The sequence below is a fragment of the Ixodes scapularis genome, unplaced genomic scaffold (genome assembly GCF_016920785.2).
Source record: "Ixodes scapularis isolate PalLabHiFi unplaced genomic scaffold, ASM1692078v2 PGA_scaffold10__122_contigs__length_95168666, whole genome shotgun sequence".
Classification (NCBI taxonomy): Eukaryota; Metazoa; Arthropoda; class Arachnida; order Ixodida; family Ixodidae; genus Ixodes; species Ixodes scapularis.
Window position 1 is genome coordinate 76531300 of NW_024609836.1, and position 17436 is coordinate 76548735.

Below are 17436 nucleotides of genomic sequence, written 5' to 3' on the forward strand. Positions count from 1 at the left end.
AGGACAAGCGCTTCGTATTTGTCGCATCTCCGGCTTGTCCTCGTCTTTTGCGCCAACTGTTTTCACAGTGTTTACACAACTGGCCCGACAGTTAATTTTGAACCTGGCAACAAAGTTTGAGAGCTAGGCATTAAAGGTCACATCCCTTTAAACACGTGCATTCTTGAACATATTTAGTTTGTACACACTTTTCATGTAAATCAACTGGCCCCAAAATTATCGGATCTAAGACTTGCGTCATGAGGATATCACTATGAATACAATCAAATTACGACGGAGTACAAATGATGCTATGGGCCGTTGCGGCCAATCCAGCTCTGCGATCATGTCATGTCACTATGTTCCCGAAGGTCACGCAACGCTCGCACGGCGGTGGATTGGCTCCGACGGCCCGTACCGTCCTCTGCAGTCCGTCGTAACACAAAGCGGAGTAAAGGGGGCCTCGTCGTTGCAAGCCCCACGAAACAAGACTAATTGCATAGCTCAAAAGATTCGAGAGGCGCCGGGGCAGTTTCTGTGTGCAGGAGCGGGACCCACTTGAGGTTCTCGGCGCTGAACTCCTTCTCGAGGAAGTGGAAGAACTGCTCCCGCCCTGCCGGGTCCCGAAAAAGCTCCTTCATGGAGAAGGCCCACCGACGGACACGCCGTGCTGGGATGTCTTTCCTGCGACGCAAACACAAAAGAAGGTGAGGGTGAAGGCCCGTTAACACTTACACCGCAGTGTTAAGTCGGCGTTATACCGGCACCGTATTAGGGCTCTGCTGCGTGTGACACTTCCTATTTCGGTGTACACGCACGATGCAGCACCAACTCGGTGCCGAGTCAGCACAGGCGCCGGCACTGAACCGGCGGTGACTTTGCGTCATCTGAGCACCACGCTGCATATCTGAACCATCCTTAAAGGCCAGTTCACACGAGCGGTATTCCGAGCTACCAGAGCTAAACGCATTTTTGGAATACCTAGGCTTTAGTCTTTCCGGCACGCTATTTACTGTTTCTAAATTCAAAATAGCTACTACTGACAAAATGGCAAATGAAGGCGATCCGAAAAACAACATTAAAATTTTCCCACACCCCCCGACGGGGTGACGTCTCATGCGATATAGCTTGCAAGTGGACCGAGCGGTCTAAAAGAAACACGGTATTTTGCATGTGCTTTTTTGCTTTGCTGACGTGAGCTTAACCAGCGTTTGTTTCACACCGTCAAATTTCTTGTAACTCATCGGGAACAAACTATAATGCCTTTGTATTACAACATCTGACATCACATTTTCAGTGTGGCCACCAGGGTCTCTCAACATCTCGGGTCAAATTAAATTCTCAATAACTTTGCAGAAAAAAAAAATATTGTGATTTGCATTTTGGGTTACCAGTTCAGACACGTCTGTTAATATCTTGGACCAATTTTGAGGCAAATTAGTGGCTAGCACCGTTATCCTCTTCATATGCACCCAGACATAACAACACACACATAAAAAAAAGAAAATAGCAGTCGATCTTGGCACAGTTTCTATTTTTTTTTTTTTTTTTAAACTCCCAAGTATCAATTATTTCCCTGACGAGGACCGTCAACAAGGGATATGGGTGCTTGGAGAACCTTAGTAGAATACCACCTTAACATGATGCTTGTGGTGACCGGAATGTTAATTTCTAGGACGCCTGTTGGTAATTTCGTGCAAATGTACAATGCATCGTGAATATAAGGGCCTGCTGTAAAATGAACGGGAAAAATTGGCATGTAACAAGCCCAAACGGTTGGTGGCAGGTTTAACCCTGTCAAATTTCAACGTGTGCCTGAATTGCTGTGAGCAGGATGCTATATAATTTATTCAAAGCTTGAAAGTATTTTTTGATATATATACAGTAAAACCTCGTTATAACAAAGTTGAAGGAGTGGTCATAATTATTTCGTTATAACCATTAGTTTGTTAAAGTTAATGTCCATTTCTTCCCACCATTAGCAAGCAGGCGGAATTATGATTGCTTTGTTATATCCATTAGTTTGTTATATCCCATTTTGTTATAATGAGGTTTTACTGTAGTATTAGTGTGTAAACTGCAAGGTGCAAGTATGCACCGGTTGGACAACTTAGAGTCAACAGTTGGAGAGCGTTCAACTCAAACCATGCTAGCGCTTGCCTTAAAAATGAATCACTTTAGAAAAAAGTAAAAAAAGAGGAAAAAAAAGTTTAAAAAAAAAAAGTTAGTGCAGACTTGGCACATATGTGGCTAGGCAAGTTGCCCAGCCCAGTTGCAATGCCAACACAGGGCAGAATCAGTATTGTGAGATTAATTAGTCCAAAAATGCAGGATCCCAAAATTCGTCCCTGCACACTAAAGAAAAAATGGTTCTGCAATCGAAACAAAAATGGCGACAAATTAAAAGTGTTCTTTCAGTTTTTTTGTTTCTTTAATTATCGCCAGCAGTTCTTGCAACCCGAGTTATGTCGAAAAACCGCTTGTGGCCTCCCTAAACTGCTAGCAAAACTAGCCAACATATGCTGCCCAATAAGTGAATAATCCCAAATGAAGCAGTTGAACGCTCTCTTGTTCTTGGCTCTTAATGCAAGCATCTGGCAGGACGACTTTCCAGCGATGCACCCGTGCAAGGCTGCAAAGGCAGCACACCGGAACATTCCCAGAAACCATGAATTTCTCTTTGGTCTTCCTTTCTCTTCATAAATATCCACATCTGTGTGTAAGGAGGACAACCACGTTTGATGACAGTACGTTTTCGTATATAAAAGAAAAAGGAGCTCATCCCATGTATGTGCAAATTTGACAACTATGGCTGTGTGAATATTCAAATAATAGTTTTGAATAATACTATATTTGATATTCACTTCAAGATTAAATTGTCATATTTGTACTTATTGAAGTGTGTATTATGGCGGCTTAGTTTTGTTGACTGTGCTTCTCACCTAAGCACCTATGCACAGCAGAAAAGCTATACCAGCAGCTTGAGGGCATTGCTTTCCTGCAGTGCGCAGTGCACAGGTGCTTGGTGAGAAGTGAACTCAATGGGCCTAACCTGCTGAGATTATGCAAGAGTTTACGTTAGGCAACAATGTCTTGACAATCTGCGTTCATCATTCATGCTTAATTTCTTCTTTTTCTTTTTCTCAAATTTAAAATTGAAGAAAGCAAATTTGCATTGATGGGCTAAGGGCATGCTGATGCGAGTCAAGATTAAAGAAAGAATAACCATTTTTATTTTTAAATCTTGAATATTTGCACATAGCAAACAGATTTATAATTCCCCTCGATTAAGGTAGCTGCAACCAATTTTTTGTTTACATGCCACAGTTAATAAATAGTTATATTAAAATTAACTGAGCTTAGAAGTGTACAAGTGGAAGGTTGGGAACAGCCTTCACGAGTTCAGCTGAATTTTTGTTAAGGCATGGCGCATGGTGGTGAAAGGGTTGGAAAAACTACTCAATATTCGATTTAAAAGTATTTTGCCAAAACCACTATTCGCTTCGAAATCAAAGTCCACTACCTGCACATGCCCAAAGACAACAAAGCAGACAATTGTTTGAACAAGTTACTCCGGTGGCCCACCCAAAATATAAAAATAAAAAGTACAGGATGTCCATAAAAAATATTTACAGCATTTGTTTCTTACTGCAAAAATGAACTATGCATCGCTGAACGCTCCTCCACCCTAACGTAGCTCTAGAGGTTCAAACCAGCTGCCACAGTTTCAGAGCTTGCTGTTGCCAAATTCCAAAGTTATGAGCGATTTTTTGGAAATTTTCGACAAGGGACACGGCAGCCGATGAAGCTTACCAATACTGAGAGACAAATGGCATCGGCTGCCGAATACGGGCCCTGTTTTTTTATTAAAATGTTCTGAAAATCGACTAACCTTTGTATTGAACGGCGGCAAGCTTTGAACCTTTCCGATCGGGACGACTAGCACTACATTTTGGCATTCGGCGATGCATAATTTATTTTTGCGGAGAAAGAAAAATTTTGTAACGTTTTTTGCGGAGGGCGAGAGTGACGTACGTCTGCTTCTCCAGCTCCCAGAAGTCGGTGCTGTCCGAGATCCAGGGGTTGGAGGGCTCCGGAGTGCTGATGAAGGGGTCGTACTCCTGATACTGCTCGAAGTAACTCAGGTACCTGCGAGGACAAAGCGCCGGGCATGACTCTCTCACTATTTCTAAGGAGACCACATGAAACAGCTTTTTTTCACCTTGGTTATTGCAAGAATAAATTGACCTCCGCCCAAAATGGAGCACAAATCACGCCCTTTGGGCAACTGGCGCACCGCTGAAAAAGTCCAGCTGGTCCGGGACTCAAACCCGGGACATGACTATACACCGTTATTAAGTCCGGACACAGTTGACGCTATGAGCAAATGGGACCAATCGAGCAGCGTGAAAAGCGCAAGTCACTGGGCCTTTTCTGTTTATGATTGGTTCGGCGATGATAGGACACAAACAGAAACATGGTGAACATCATGATGGTGCACTTTTGATGCGGTTTGATTGGTCCCGTCAGCTTGTAATGTCGGCAGCGTCTGGACTTAAGGTGAAACGAAGCACTGTAGCACTTCATTTCAGGGTAGAAGTTAATTTATCCTTACATAAATCCTCTCCACCTTGGGTACTTCCCATAAAATCATTGTATCACGGGTTGGTCACCTAATGCTCAAGGCTAGTTCAAACATAGGCATTTGACTGTGACAATTGCGTTACGATGACCGGTTGCGTCTGCTTACGACGCAGTAACACACCTGCACCGTCTATTGGTTAGTCTGGGAACACCTCCAATCTGCACGTATTTCCTCATTTTTTAGGTACCGCACTTTCACCATGGACTCTAAATAATTCGGACAATGTCATAAGCAACCAATTCTCGTAGACAGTGAGTGTATTTCATCTCGCAAATGCTGCAAAATCTTCGGTTTAGTTCTATGCATTGGAAGTGTTCCAGGGGTCCAAGTTTGGCCGCAAGATTGAGAGAGTTTTCGGCTGCCGATGGGACACAGCGCCGCAGCTTGCACGTAATCAAACAATGAAAGATTCTTTTACCCGTTCGCGAGTTTGCAGTCGGGCAAAAGTTTGGTGAGAACGTCTCACCGACACACAAATAGCGAGAAAGGCCTCGCGGCCCCTGATGTGCTTGTCCCTAGTCAACCAACCACCAGTCAATGCCAGCTTGTTCATGAGTGGAACAGCTTCAGATTCGTAAAGGAAGCACAAGTTGTCAATGGCTTCCAAAGTGAAATGGCAGACAATCACAATTTAAGCCTGCGTCCACTCTTGCTTCAGCTCGGCGCTCGGTTAGCAGCAGACTATCAACTTTTATTTCGATCTGTAAGCAGACGACGTATGGCCTTTGCTCGTTATATTTCCATCTGCGAAGAAGGCTTCAGGGCAGACGAACCGCATTCTTTGCTCGCATTAGCAGACGAACCGTCTACAAACGCCATCTTCGCTCGTTCCACGAGGCAAATTAGATCTGGCTCTCACAGTGACCAAAATCGGACCCCAGGGCTGTTAGTGTGCAAGCGTGTTCTCATCGTAGGCAGTTACAACTTGTTCCAATGCAGCTATTCACACTCAAACACAAATCTGTGAACAAGCCTCAAGTCTGCACACCTTATAAAATTTGAATGTTACAACCCTGTTCAAATATATAAAAGTGCCAAAAAACAACGGGGACAAAGAAGAGTGGATGCAACACAAGGCGCTTTTCTTCGTCCTCGTCGTTTTATGGCCCTTTTGTATTTGAATAAGAAACAACTCGCCCAACTTTCCACTTTGCTGCAACCCTGTACATGGTGGATCATGTGACCTATGGTGCTGGGAACGATGATGATGATAACAGTAATATAAATAACGAGTCGGCCGACACAATGCACCATGTGCACAATAGGAGAGGGTGGCAGGAGCAATACTCACGACTCCGACACTTTAGAAATCTTGACGTTCCTTCTATCGAGCCGGCTTTTGAGCTTTTCAATCTGGGGCAGCGGAGAAAGTGAACGGAAGAAGTCAGTACCGGAGATGCACTTCGAAGCAGTGTCGAGACTAACTGTAAATTGCTCCTGCACAGCAGACTTTCTTTTCATATTCAAGAAAGTCCGATACATAAACTGTCCGGTGTAGCATCTGTGTGCGCATGTATTATTACGAGAATATGCTAACAGTAGCCAGTAAAACTGAACCTAAATTAATGCCTTTCTAATTGGCAATTGCAATGTTACGCAAATTACCCGACTGCACCTGCACTAATGCAATAGTCAAACTAACCAACATATTTATTTTGAGACTTCTCCAAATTCCTGGTATTGAAACATTTGAAAACATAGCCATAGTCGCAATTATTTCCGACACTAATGATTTCAAATTTGCAATCTCTCTGTGTGTAACAATGTTTCATAGTAATTTTGTATTTTGCCTTTTCCTTGTGTGTAATTTTACATGTATCGATACCACTCCTCTCTCTAGTGCCTCCAGACCCTGAAAAATACATAAATAAAATGAAATAAAAGAATTTGATAAACCCTCACTCACCTCTTGTTTGAGGGCCTCTAAAGGGGCATTGAGGTCCCCTTCGGAAACACTGGGACTGATGCGTCCCCCAGGTACTGCACATTGCATGTGCTGGAAACAGAATAATAACACGTCAGAACATTGAGTACATGAGCACATAGTAGACATCTTGCAAGATCGAAGAAATCCTAGCAGCAAAGTGCTGCGCCAAACATCTCCAAATCCCACTGGCAACAATTTCAGTTTCTATTTTGCAACCTCACTTCACGACATCCTGTCACGACCAAATACAGTGTTTGCATTTTCAAATACTATGTGACTTTTCTTGAATTTATATTACTGTTGTCAATGCCTACCAATATGAATAGAATGCTGGGGCACGTTTTTCTGGGCTCCTGACATGCCAGAATCTGTGCACAGGAGACACGGAACTACAATAGCAGATGCAAGAAGTATACTGGACCGATCGTCCTGTTCCATTGTCCGTGTTTCAACGGGGGCTCTCATGAAGATGAATGGGTACAATGCAAGCGAGCGCCGGCTTAATATTTATGCAGTGCCGAGATTCACTACTTCATCAATGATGCAATCGAAATTGAAACGAGGCCACTTCTTTCCATGGCCAAAGAGGCCCCATAATTCAAAGCATGCATATTGCGTGCAGGGTAGTGATGCAAAACTATTGATAAATTGACTATCGATACTATCGATAGTTTTCCGAGACCAACAATAGTGTCGCAGAACTATCGATAGTTTTTCGATAGTCGACTATCGATAGTACTATTGATAGTGTTTCGATAGTTGACTATTGATAAATACTATCAATAGTTTTTTTACTATCGATAGTCAGATTTCTGGAGACTATCGATACTATCTATAGTTTTGCACCACTAGAGCGAACACAGTTGGTGCACCGCCGCTCGCCTCCCTTCCTTCTCTCTCTTTGCCCAAACTCCCGTCTTCGTCATCACTGAAAGTTGAACCAAAGTTGGGATGGCAAGTGCTTGGGCTAGTTGGTGTCCTGTTTGCAAAAAAAGAAATAAAGCGAGAAAAAGAAAGGACGGAGCGGCGCAAACTGCTAGTGTCACAAAACTATTGATAGTAAACCGTCGACAGTACTTTCGACAGGTTTACAATAGTCAACTATTAATAGTTTCCCAATAGTCGATTAACTATGATTTTCCGACAGTCAACTATCGATAGTACTATCCATAGCCTTTCGATAGTCGAGTATTGATAGTACTATTGATAGTTTTTAGATAGTCCACTATCAATAATACTATCGATAGTTTTTCGATAGTCGATTAATAGTACTATACAGTTTTTCAATAGTCGATTATCGATAGTGCTATCGGTAGTTTTTTTGCTAGTCAACTATCGATAGTACTATCAATAGTTTTTTTACTATCGATAGTCAGATTTCTGGTGATTATCAATACTATTGATAGTACTATCGATAGTTTTGCACCACTAGTGCAGGGACTTTTGGAAGTAGCCTATTGACCTCCCACACATTACCGGGACAAAGAATTGAATGGAACTTAAAGCCCGGTAGAGAGTTGGGGACAGAAGGTGTTTCTGCCTGACTGAAGCCTTTACCCCCCTGCAGTTTACAGCAGTACACAACGTAAGCACAATTCTTAAAATAAATACAAATATACACAGGAGCCAAAAAAACCTCTGGCACTTTCATGCATGCATACTTCATACAGCGTATCTCTAAAAAAAAAAAAAAAACCTTATAACATGCTTTACAAAAAAGTCATTTGAGCTGTTTAGCATCTTCAAGAAACATAAGACAAAAAAATATCAATTGTGCAATTATAAAAAAAAATGTTTCATATAAAATGTATTTGTAAAAAAAGAATTACTTATTTAAACAACCATAATTACATAATTACAACTTCTTGCACTTGAGGAAACTACCTGAACAGATTACTTAAAGGAGCTATGCAACAATTTTTGTACTTTGCGCAAATACCGCTTAAAACGGATCCCTGACGTTAATGACCCATGAAACACGCGTTCGTTTTTCACCCCACGCAATAGAAGTCCCAGAAAAAAATTTAAGAAAAACGAGCAGCGTTCACCCCCTCAACTCGCAGCCAGAACAAGCGGCCACGTGATCTGGAGCCGATTATATGCCGCAGCGTTGATCATAGCCACGCGCTGGGGTTGGCAAAGCGCAGGACACGCGCTGAGTTCCAGACATTGTTATGGCTCGGCTGTTGTCGTCGTTGCAGCGATTGGACACGGGTCACAACCCGAATGCTTCTCGAGCTAGCAATTGTCACTAGCCCAAGTCGAGTGTCCACGCAATGCTCGGGTCCAATCTATGAACCGCATTCAAATATCGTCACTTGGGTGTACTGCGAACCCCACGTTACGTCATCAAATTTTGCAAAGGAGAGATTGAATGAAAATGATCGCTTTTGTCCTTGAAATTACACCGCAACAAAGGAGTTTCTTGGCCAGTGGCGTTGCGTGTGAGTATCCTTGAGTCCCAGGTGTGCCAGTAAGCTCGTGTAGAGAGAAAAACATTCCAATTGAATATCGTTGCACCGCTCCTTTAATCGCAAAGCCTTGCTATTGTGCTAGTAGGGTCACATATAGGGAACATAAAACCCCAGGCTGATTCTAAAATCGGCCCCAAAAATCGGCGTCTGCACCATAGCAGTCCCAGATCTTCACCGAAGATGTAATTTGGTGGTGAATTTTACCTCCTAAGATTGCAAGGCACAATTTCCTTCCTGTGATAAATGAGACTTGCAAACTTGACAAGGTCACTCAATTTTCAATGCAGACAATCAATTGAGTTAGCAAGAATTGGGCTCGTGGTGCCATCTCCCGATAGGCGCAGCAAGCGCTTCTGACTGAGTATACCGTCCTCCTCTTACTTCCCCTCCACCCTTCCCCCCCCCTGGTCAGGGTGTCCCATTTCACCTGCAGGAAAGTGGTCACCCTATTGCTCCCCAAAGTAATTGTCCATAATAGAATAAAAATCATTATAACACACCTTGGTAGTGATGAAGATTTTGGTCTGTTGTAAAAGGAGTATGCAAAATACAGATCCTCTTACTACAGACTTTGAGGTGGATTATGACTGCAGTCTGCTCTAACCAGTGAGATTCACGAAATGAGAATGGATATTAGCGTATATATATAAAATGGATATATGGATATATAACGAACTGGTTTATTGACATGATTTTTTATTGAGCTGTACTGATGATTGTCATTGCTGTGTACTTCGGGTCGTACAAGGCTCGCTAGGCAGCGAGAGCGATGACAGCAATTAGCAAAATGCATGCCACCATTACCAAACCAGTCACATAATGTCAGAAATAATGACTGCTGTTGAAGAGTCTGCCATAATAAAATGGCGAACTACTTACAAGCTCCCTAATATAGTCCATTATATCTGAATGTATGTTATAACAGAACCTGTAATAAGCAAAGTTGGCTCAATGGCATAGATAGGAAGACCAATTACACCTAACAAATTAGTATGTTTTAACCAAATGTTTGCTGTAACCAGATCTGTTGTAACGTGGTGTAAACTGTAACGGTACATAAATTCATAAATTTACTCAGTTCGTTCCTTGAAAAGTTGGCTACACCGGGCGAACAAGCACAGTATTTAGAAAATTATTCTTATGCAGAGCGAAAGTCGTCTGCTTCTTGCACAGGAGTTGCAGCGACATAAGAATGACGCCGAGCTCCAATTGGCTTCAATTGAAAGGATGCCTTGAGGTCTACCCACTATCTTTTTTCAAACAGCCAATAAGAGCTCGGCATTCTGACATCATCGCAACCCTTGTTCAAGGGGCAGACAGACTTGTGCTCTGCATAAAGATGGCCGAAAAAGAAGCCTTTTTCAGAAACAAATTGTTAGCCACGGCAGACATGAAGGATTGCGAAATACATACTAATCACCTAAATATTTCATTAAAATTTACTTATTAACTTTATAATAAGATAAAATAAACATGATTCCAATTAGAAACTTGCTGGGCATCATCAAAAACCCCTATGATCAGTCAAATATAAGATAACTTAAAGCCTATGTGAAGTGCAGGAGTGTGTTAAAGTGCGTCTCCCCGTTGCATTCCAGCCCTTTTGCGCCGTTGCCTCCTACGCCCAAAGGACTAGCGGCAAAGGCCAGAAATGAATGCGTGCAGTAGAAAGGTGACTCACCTTTGCGCTTTTGATTGGTTTGTTCATACGGCAGGCCTTTTTAATGTCGATTTCCGTAGTATTTACACAGCCCGGCTGTGGGGAAAAACAGACCGCGACATACGTCATGCCTCGACGATCCATCACCTCTATTTACCGGTGCTGTTAAATGGAACGTCGAAACAATTGCTAAAACAATGGAACACGAAACGGCAGCCAACGTACGAAAAGACCACCCCGAAATGTCGCTAACCCAGCAACTGCCGGAGTCACGTGCTCTCCGTCGTTTGAAGTTTTACTAGCTTAATGTCCCGAGAGATGCTCCACACCCGAAAAACAACCAACCCCTATCTTTGGCGCAATTCACAGTTCTTTCAAAAACACCGAAAGATAGCCCACCTCTAGTAGTTGCAGGGTTCTTACCCATGGTGACCTCAACAGAACTGGTGTTACTCAGCCACGGCGGGAGATAAGTGACCATTGCAAACTGGGAAGGACAGTTTTCCGTGCTCCATTGCCCCTTCTTGATTACACACCGAAAGTTGCCCACTTTTCATTTTCACCCAAATTGCTCTCGCTTTTAGGTGGGCTATCTCTCGAGATGCCACGGTATATGCGACTTAACCAGTTCGCCTACTAGCAACAATCAACGCAAAATTGTTTCTTGCAAAAGCGTTAAGTGCGAGTAAGGAGACGCCCTTCGTAATGCTCACGGGAAGGCACTGAGAGCGGACAGAAGGATTTCTACTCACCACGGGCCTATGTACATCCCAGAATGCCCTCTCCTGGCTATCCAGCACTTTCCGTTCCAATTTGTCCCTCTTTTTGTCCACTCTGCATCCATAAAAAAAAAAAAAACGACAAAAAAAGAAAAAAAAAAGGAAATGTTCAGGAGTTGCAAGGTGAGATTCTTGAATGGGCCACTGAGCGCCGAAAAAATGCAGGGCGCAGCTTTTTACGTTCACACCTCCCGCTTCGCAATTTGTTCTTCGGCATCCTCATCGGTCAATGGTCAGGCTCGCCGCACCCTGCGTTTCTTAAGTCGACGGTGACCGTACGCGACAAGAAGACGGCCATAAAGGGGTGCCTCAACACCCCGGACGTGCAAAACGAAAACCATTATTTCATTCTCAAAACTGCAAACAAACTTTAAGGGCTCGTTCCTACCAGACAAACAAGCAAGTAACAAGCGTCGGTCCCAGACACGTCGAACAACAGTGTTAGCTAGCAACGCTTCTTGCACTCAGTGTTATCAACTGGCAGCAGAGAAATATAAGGCAATGGTGCCGAAGATGGGTCGGGTCGCCACAAAGTTGCTTTCAAATGGCTCGCCGGACGATCGCAGCATCTCTCGCATTACATATCTGGCCGTTTGAATGGACTACAGGTAGAGGATTTGCATCTGGGGTGGCGCGACATGTTTGTGCCAATTGCCAATGCCTGTTAATGTGAACCGCTGGAACTGTTCAAACTCTCTCAGGAAATCTGCAATTCTTTCACAACCGTCAAACCAATTGCAATCCAATGTTTTCAATTTTTCTTTTTTTTTTTCCCAAAATTTTTAAAGGGGCATTAAGGTGGATTTTGAGGCTGTCTCTTTGTGGTGCAAGCCCTAGCTGCACACCCCAAGCATCTCATAAAATCCAAGATTACATTCGCACGTGGCCCTTTTCGCTGAGAATGCGACTGAACACCGCGACACACCCGTTTTTCTGACACATCTCAGGAAAAGGGACGTGTCACAGTGTTTGGTCGCCTCTCAAAATTAAACATCAGTAAAACCAACTGCACTAATAAATCAGGAAAAAAAAATGGAACCTGCTTGGTGTGTCCTCGTTTTAGCAAAATAATAATACACTAAATTACCACTGAAAATATTCCGCAGCTACAATAGGCTGGTTCAAGGCACTCTGGCGGGGGTTTACTGGTTGGTAGACGGCATGCGCCAGTAATTTGTTTCTTGCAACACAGTTAATTAGTCAAAGTTTGAACAGCGTCACCCGCAAGTAATTACCGTAAGATACGGAGAAAGCACCCACGGCCACACAAGCGCTCGCTACCAAATTTTACAGATTCCAAAGGTTGTGCGAAGCACTACATGTCAAGCGCCCACCCCCTCGAGCCCAATGTACGCGTTTAGAAGCAAAAACAAAATGAGAGACTAACTCTCTACCCCTTCCTTTTTTAAACACACTTTCAATAAAACAAAGAACAGAATACAAACGCCCTAGATGCTCGCTGCGCTATTCCCGAGCGTATTGTCTCCATTCACGCAATGCTCGTACATTCTTCTTGGGCTTTCCTTTTTTATTAAAGTAATTTTTAGGTTTTCTTTTGCCTTTGGATTCAATTGTGGCGAGAAAGACTTTTTAGATGGTCAACTCCAGGTCCGAGAAGTAACGTCGCAAATGTAACAGTTCCTAATTTTGCGGCTCCTTTTTTGAGCAAACGAGCCTCGGAGGTATATTTTTACTTCGTCTGGAACTTTCAAATTAAAAACCGACGTCTTGCCTTTGACCCTTCCCACCGAAAGAGTGCCCGTGCCTCCGTTTCACTCGATTTCTGAGAAAATTTCGGCGGCTGCTCCTTCTATACTTTGTGCTAGTAGCAATAAAGCGAAAGATCTTCCCAAATAAAACTTGCATCGAGCGTCCAACGTGACTCGTCCAAGTTACGTAAATTACACGACTTGAGCCGTTTAGCCGCAGGGTACAGTTGAACGGTGCGTAAAATGGTGAGCGACATTTTTTTTCGGTGAAATGTCCTCGAGGCTAGCGCAGCTTTCACGACACCGTAGCCCCACACTGCTACGCAAGCACGTGGAGTCATCTCACAACCTGCAGAAGAGGCCAAACAGAGTCACACGCTCGCACAAAGTAGCTTTGACGGCACCGAGGAATCTAGGCTAGCCTCGATGTCCCTGCATGAAAGACGTGGACGCCGAGCATAGGCACAACTCTGCACGTTGTAAATGAGAACAACAGAAGAAAAAAAAACATTTTGCAGTCCGTTTTGTTGATCCCCGACAAATGTCTTGCACATGGAATACGTCATGGGGTCGTCACATGAACACAATCTCGTAACCATCCTCCACTAAACTCAGTGGGATGTAAGCCCGCTAAATTTAGCAGATGACGTCACTTCTGCATCACCTTGTTATGTCGCTATTTTATGCGTGTCATTTCCTACGTAGCAAGGCCTATAATACATTCTACAGGGTGCTTGCAAGCACTATACTGCTGTAAAAATATTTGTAGAAATAAACCAATAAACTGAGTGCAATCAAACTCTTCACGCAGGTGTCTTTAGGTAGTGCATTTATCAAACTTAAATTTCATGAGGGCAGGTTTTAGCAAACAAATTTTAGCCGAAAAAATCTTGTTATTTTTCTATGCACAGAAAGGAAAACAGTAAAAACTGTCTGCCCTCCCTCTGCATATGAAAAAAACTGCATTTTATAAGCTTAATTTTTCTTTTTTCCTAAAACACCTGTTTATGAAATTCGAATATGATCGATAGACCATCTAAAAACATCTCTGTAAAAAATAAATCATTGATTTATTTATAAAAAAATATTTTTACGCCCTAACAGCGTCTGGAAACGCCTTGTACTTCAAAAGGATGGTGGCAATAGGTGTTAAAAGTTGCCTCTCGGCAAACGCAAGGCATGAGAGAACAAAGTGAGGCAGTACGCACTTGGCTTGCGCTTCGGCCTGCATGAAAATGAACTCCCACTTGCGAGAGAACATCTTCTGAAGCCGAGCCAGGTTTTCCGCCTCGTAGTCGGCCAGCTCCAGTCGTGTCTTGTTCTGCATTGTTCTCTTGCACAGGTACACAGCTGCGTAGAAAAAAGCACGAAGACGGCGCTTAGACAATTGCCTTTTTAGCAGATGCGCAACAATGCAATTGTGGCCTCACATTGTTGCACAACATTTTTTTTTTTTCTATTATTTCCTGCCATTGTGCTAAAGGGCGAGTATTATTGTGAGCCCTGGCTTTGATGAAACTAAACACCGACTCGTGATGCAGAGAGCATTTGCCACTACAAACGTCATATTTTGCTGCAACTCAAGTTTCGCAAATTTCACAAATATAAGCCGATCGCGAGAAACTGACTCTGCAAATATGCTGACCGTGCATGGAGTTTATGACCCGTTTACTCCTGGTTTCAAAATTTAGTTTCAGAACAATATTTTTAACAAAAAGTATGAGTTTGGCAAAGTTTGTAAAATACTAAGCTTGAGAGTATACCGTCGTTTACAGTGTATGGGCATACTAACCCAACAACCGTTTTGAGATGCAACTGTGTCGCTTGCAAAAGAGGAAGGCTGCAATGTTTTGCATGTTAAGCCCACTTCCTTTTGAGCGTTCACCTCCGAGAAAATTTCGACGATTTCGCAACAATGTTTTTGTTATTTTAGTCTAAAACTTTTGACAGCGTGGCAAAAGTAAAGCAGGCCCTTCCTTGCGGTGAGGCCAGAAAACATCTTTCCTTGGCTGGAATGGTCCACTTAGACCGACCAAAAAAAAACACCTTGAAAAATCAAGTTAACCGCTGCCATAGGCACGAGAATTACGAGCCAAACCACCTTCAGACAGTCATTACTCAACACTGTCCAAACATCACTCACCATAGTCAGTATTTTCAGGTTCCCAGCAGTTTGACGGCCAGAAGTAAGGCGTCTGCAGGGCAAGAAAGAAACGTTTGAAACAAGTCCCATTGTACAAGCAAGTAACCGTTCATCGCAGTCAATAAAATTACATTTCAGAAAGCTCCTTTGCTTTCAGAAGCAAAACCAGGAGGCTTTTTGTATACAGACTAAGCTCGTTATAACAGACCTTGATTTTGACCAAGATTTCGGTCTGTTGTAGAAAGAGTATGTTGTATGCAGATATGAAGTTGAGTCAATGCTGCATAGAGGAAAACCAACCGAACATCATAGATCGGTATGTTATACCCAAATGTCTATTGTAAACAGGTCTGTTATAATGAGCTTAGACTGTATACTAGGGGCAAATTAAACAGTGGTGTGTGTTACGTACGGCACTTATAGCTTTCTGGCATTTATTGTTGACAAGGTGTGGAATAATAAATTGGTGCTTATTTATCACCGTTTACTAACACCAACTCTAAGTGCATGCTACTCGACCGCATGTATGTGAGGATGCACATAAAGAAGCAAACAAGGAGACACAAATGCAAGCAAAAGTGAAACAAAATGAAGTAAGAAAACATTTGTTTAATTGCACGAGATTTGTTCATTAAGATACACAGAAAAAGGCACATCAGCTTCGCGTCATATTCACATTTAAGGTAAGAATAAAATATTACAATATCATTAACACCAAACTTTCACTCAGATATCTGAAGTTTTTATCTTGGTCAGTTCATTATACATACGTACTAGCATTTGGCACAGAATGGCATAATCTGGGCGTTTCGGTTATACATTGCAAAACAAACCAGCACCCATAGAAATATTAATTCAGTTACAAATTCTGTCTAGAGATGGCACCATTTCCCGAGCGAGATCACGAGATCACTTCCAAGGGTTCCCTGTACCGAACCGACAACCTAAACAGTCGTGTACACACCACCACCCGACTTTCATCTCCTGCTCTGTCAAGTATGGTGCCATGACTTAGCAATGTGGTGAGAATTCCATAACAGGAAAACATGATCAGGTTGCCATAACTCTGCAATATGGTCAAGTTACCCCAACTGGGCAATACGGCCTAGTTTTCGTAATCCCACAGTTCGATCAAGCTACCACGACTCAGCAATTCAGTCCGTTTGCCAAACTCGACAACTTAATCAGGTGGCTGTAACTTGAAAATTTGGTCAAGGTACAGTACCGCCATGGTCCCCGATAACTTAAGAAACGCAAAGTGGGGCAAGTCCCGAGCAGGTTCTCCGCAGCAAGGGAGGTTGCGGGATTCGACGAAAAGAAAGCAGACGAACAAATCGCGAAGTAAGAAGAGCGAACGCGATAAGCCACGCTCCGCGTAAAGCTGTTAAGTGCCGAGATAATGCAAAGTCGGGGTTGTGTCGGTGCTGCTGTCAGTACTGACTCGTCGCTGAAGTAGCCTGTGTGCGTAAGCGAGGAGAGGCAGGCTCACATGCAGCAAAGCACTGATCTGGTGCAAAGCTAGCACTACGTTTATGACGTCGTGTTGGGGCAGTGATGTATGTGTGAACAAAGCTTGCGGGACACGGGACAAAGTCTACCCACCTGAAACCTGTAGAAGGTTCCGTCGGCCTTCACGGTGAGCATGTGGTCATCGATGGGGAAGAAGTAGCCATGCGAGGACATGAGGTGTGCCAGGTGCAATGCTTCTGCTGGAAAGACACACGTGCCCAACCCTCACGCCACAGCTTAGGCAGAACTAATGCCAGGCAGGACTAATGCCAGGCAGGACTTATGACAGGCAGGACTAATGCTTTTTTTCGGTCGCTGTTTCCCCGCACTTCAAGAACAGCAGAATCACCTTTCTGTGCCTTCGTTACTTCATTATTACTTCATCAATACAGTGTGTAACCACACTAATTTCTAATGCCTTAGGCTGGGACGGTATATGAAATAAAGAAAGAAATAAACACAGGTATCTTCTGAACATCCACAAGATTGTGATGGAATGTGAGAACGTCCTCGGGACATTCGTCGAACCATGTGCGCTGCCAGTGAGGCCAACCATACCATAAGACGTGAACCAGCATTCAAAATTGGGAATACCAGGTAAAGGTCGGAAT

The 17436-nt window shown here is 43.2% G+C and overlaps 1 protein-coding gene across 3 annotated transcripts in view; it reads right to left on the reverse strand.

The window, feature by feature from the left end:
- LOC8035069 (regulator of G-protein signaling 7) overlaps window positions 1–17436 on the reverse strand; it is a 50798-nt gene that overhangs the window by 18326 nt on the left and 15036 nt on the right. For 2 of the 3 annotated variants that reach the window (XM_029989879.4, XM_029989878.4), the window contains exons 4-12: window positions 16919–17025; window positions 15317–15368; window positions 14382–14523; window positions 11438–11519; window positions 10707–10781; window positions 6531–6620; window positions 5916–5977; window positions 4015–4128; window positions 538–663 (exon numbers count right to left, since the gene is read on the reverse strand). In XM_029989879.4, the coding sequence (XP_029845739.3) occupies window positions 538–663; window positions 4015–4128; window positions 5916–5977; window positions 6531–6620; window positions 10707–10781; window positions 11438–11519; window positions 14382–14523; window positions 15317–15368; window positions 16919–17025 (850 nt within the window). The remainder of the gene's footprint in view (window positions 1–537; window positions 664–4014; window positions 4129–5915; window positions 5978–6530; window positions 6621–10706; window positions 10782–11437; window positions 11520–14381; window positions 14524–15316; window positions 15369–16918; window positions 17026–17436) is intronic. The other variant, XM_040501531.2, reaches the window with a different exon arrangement.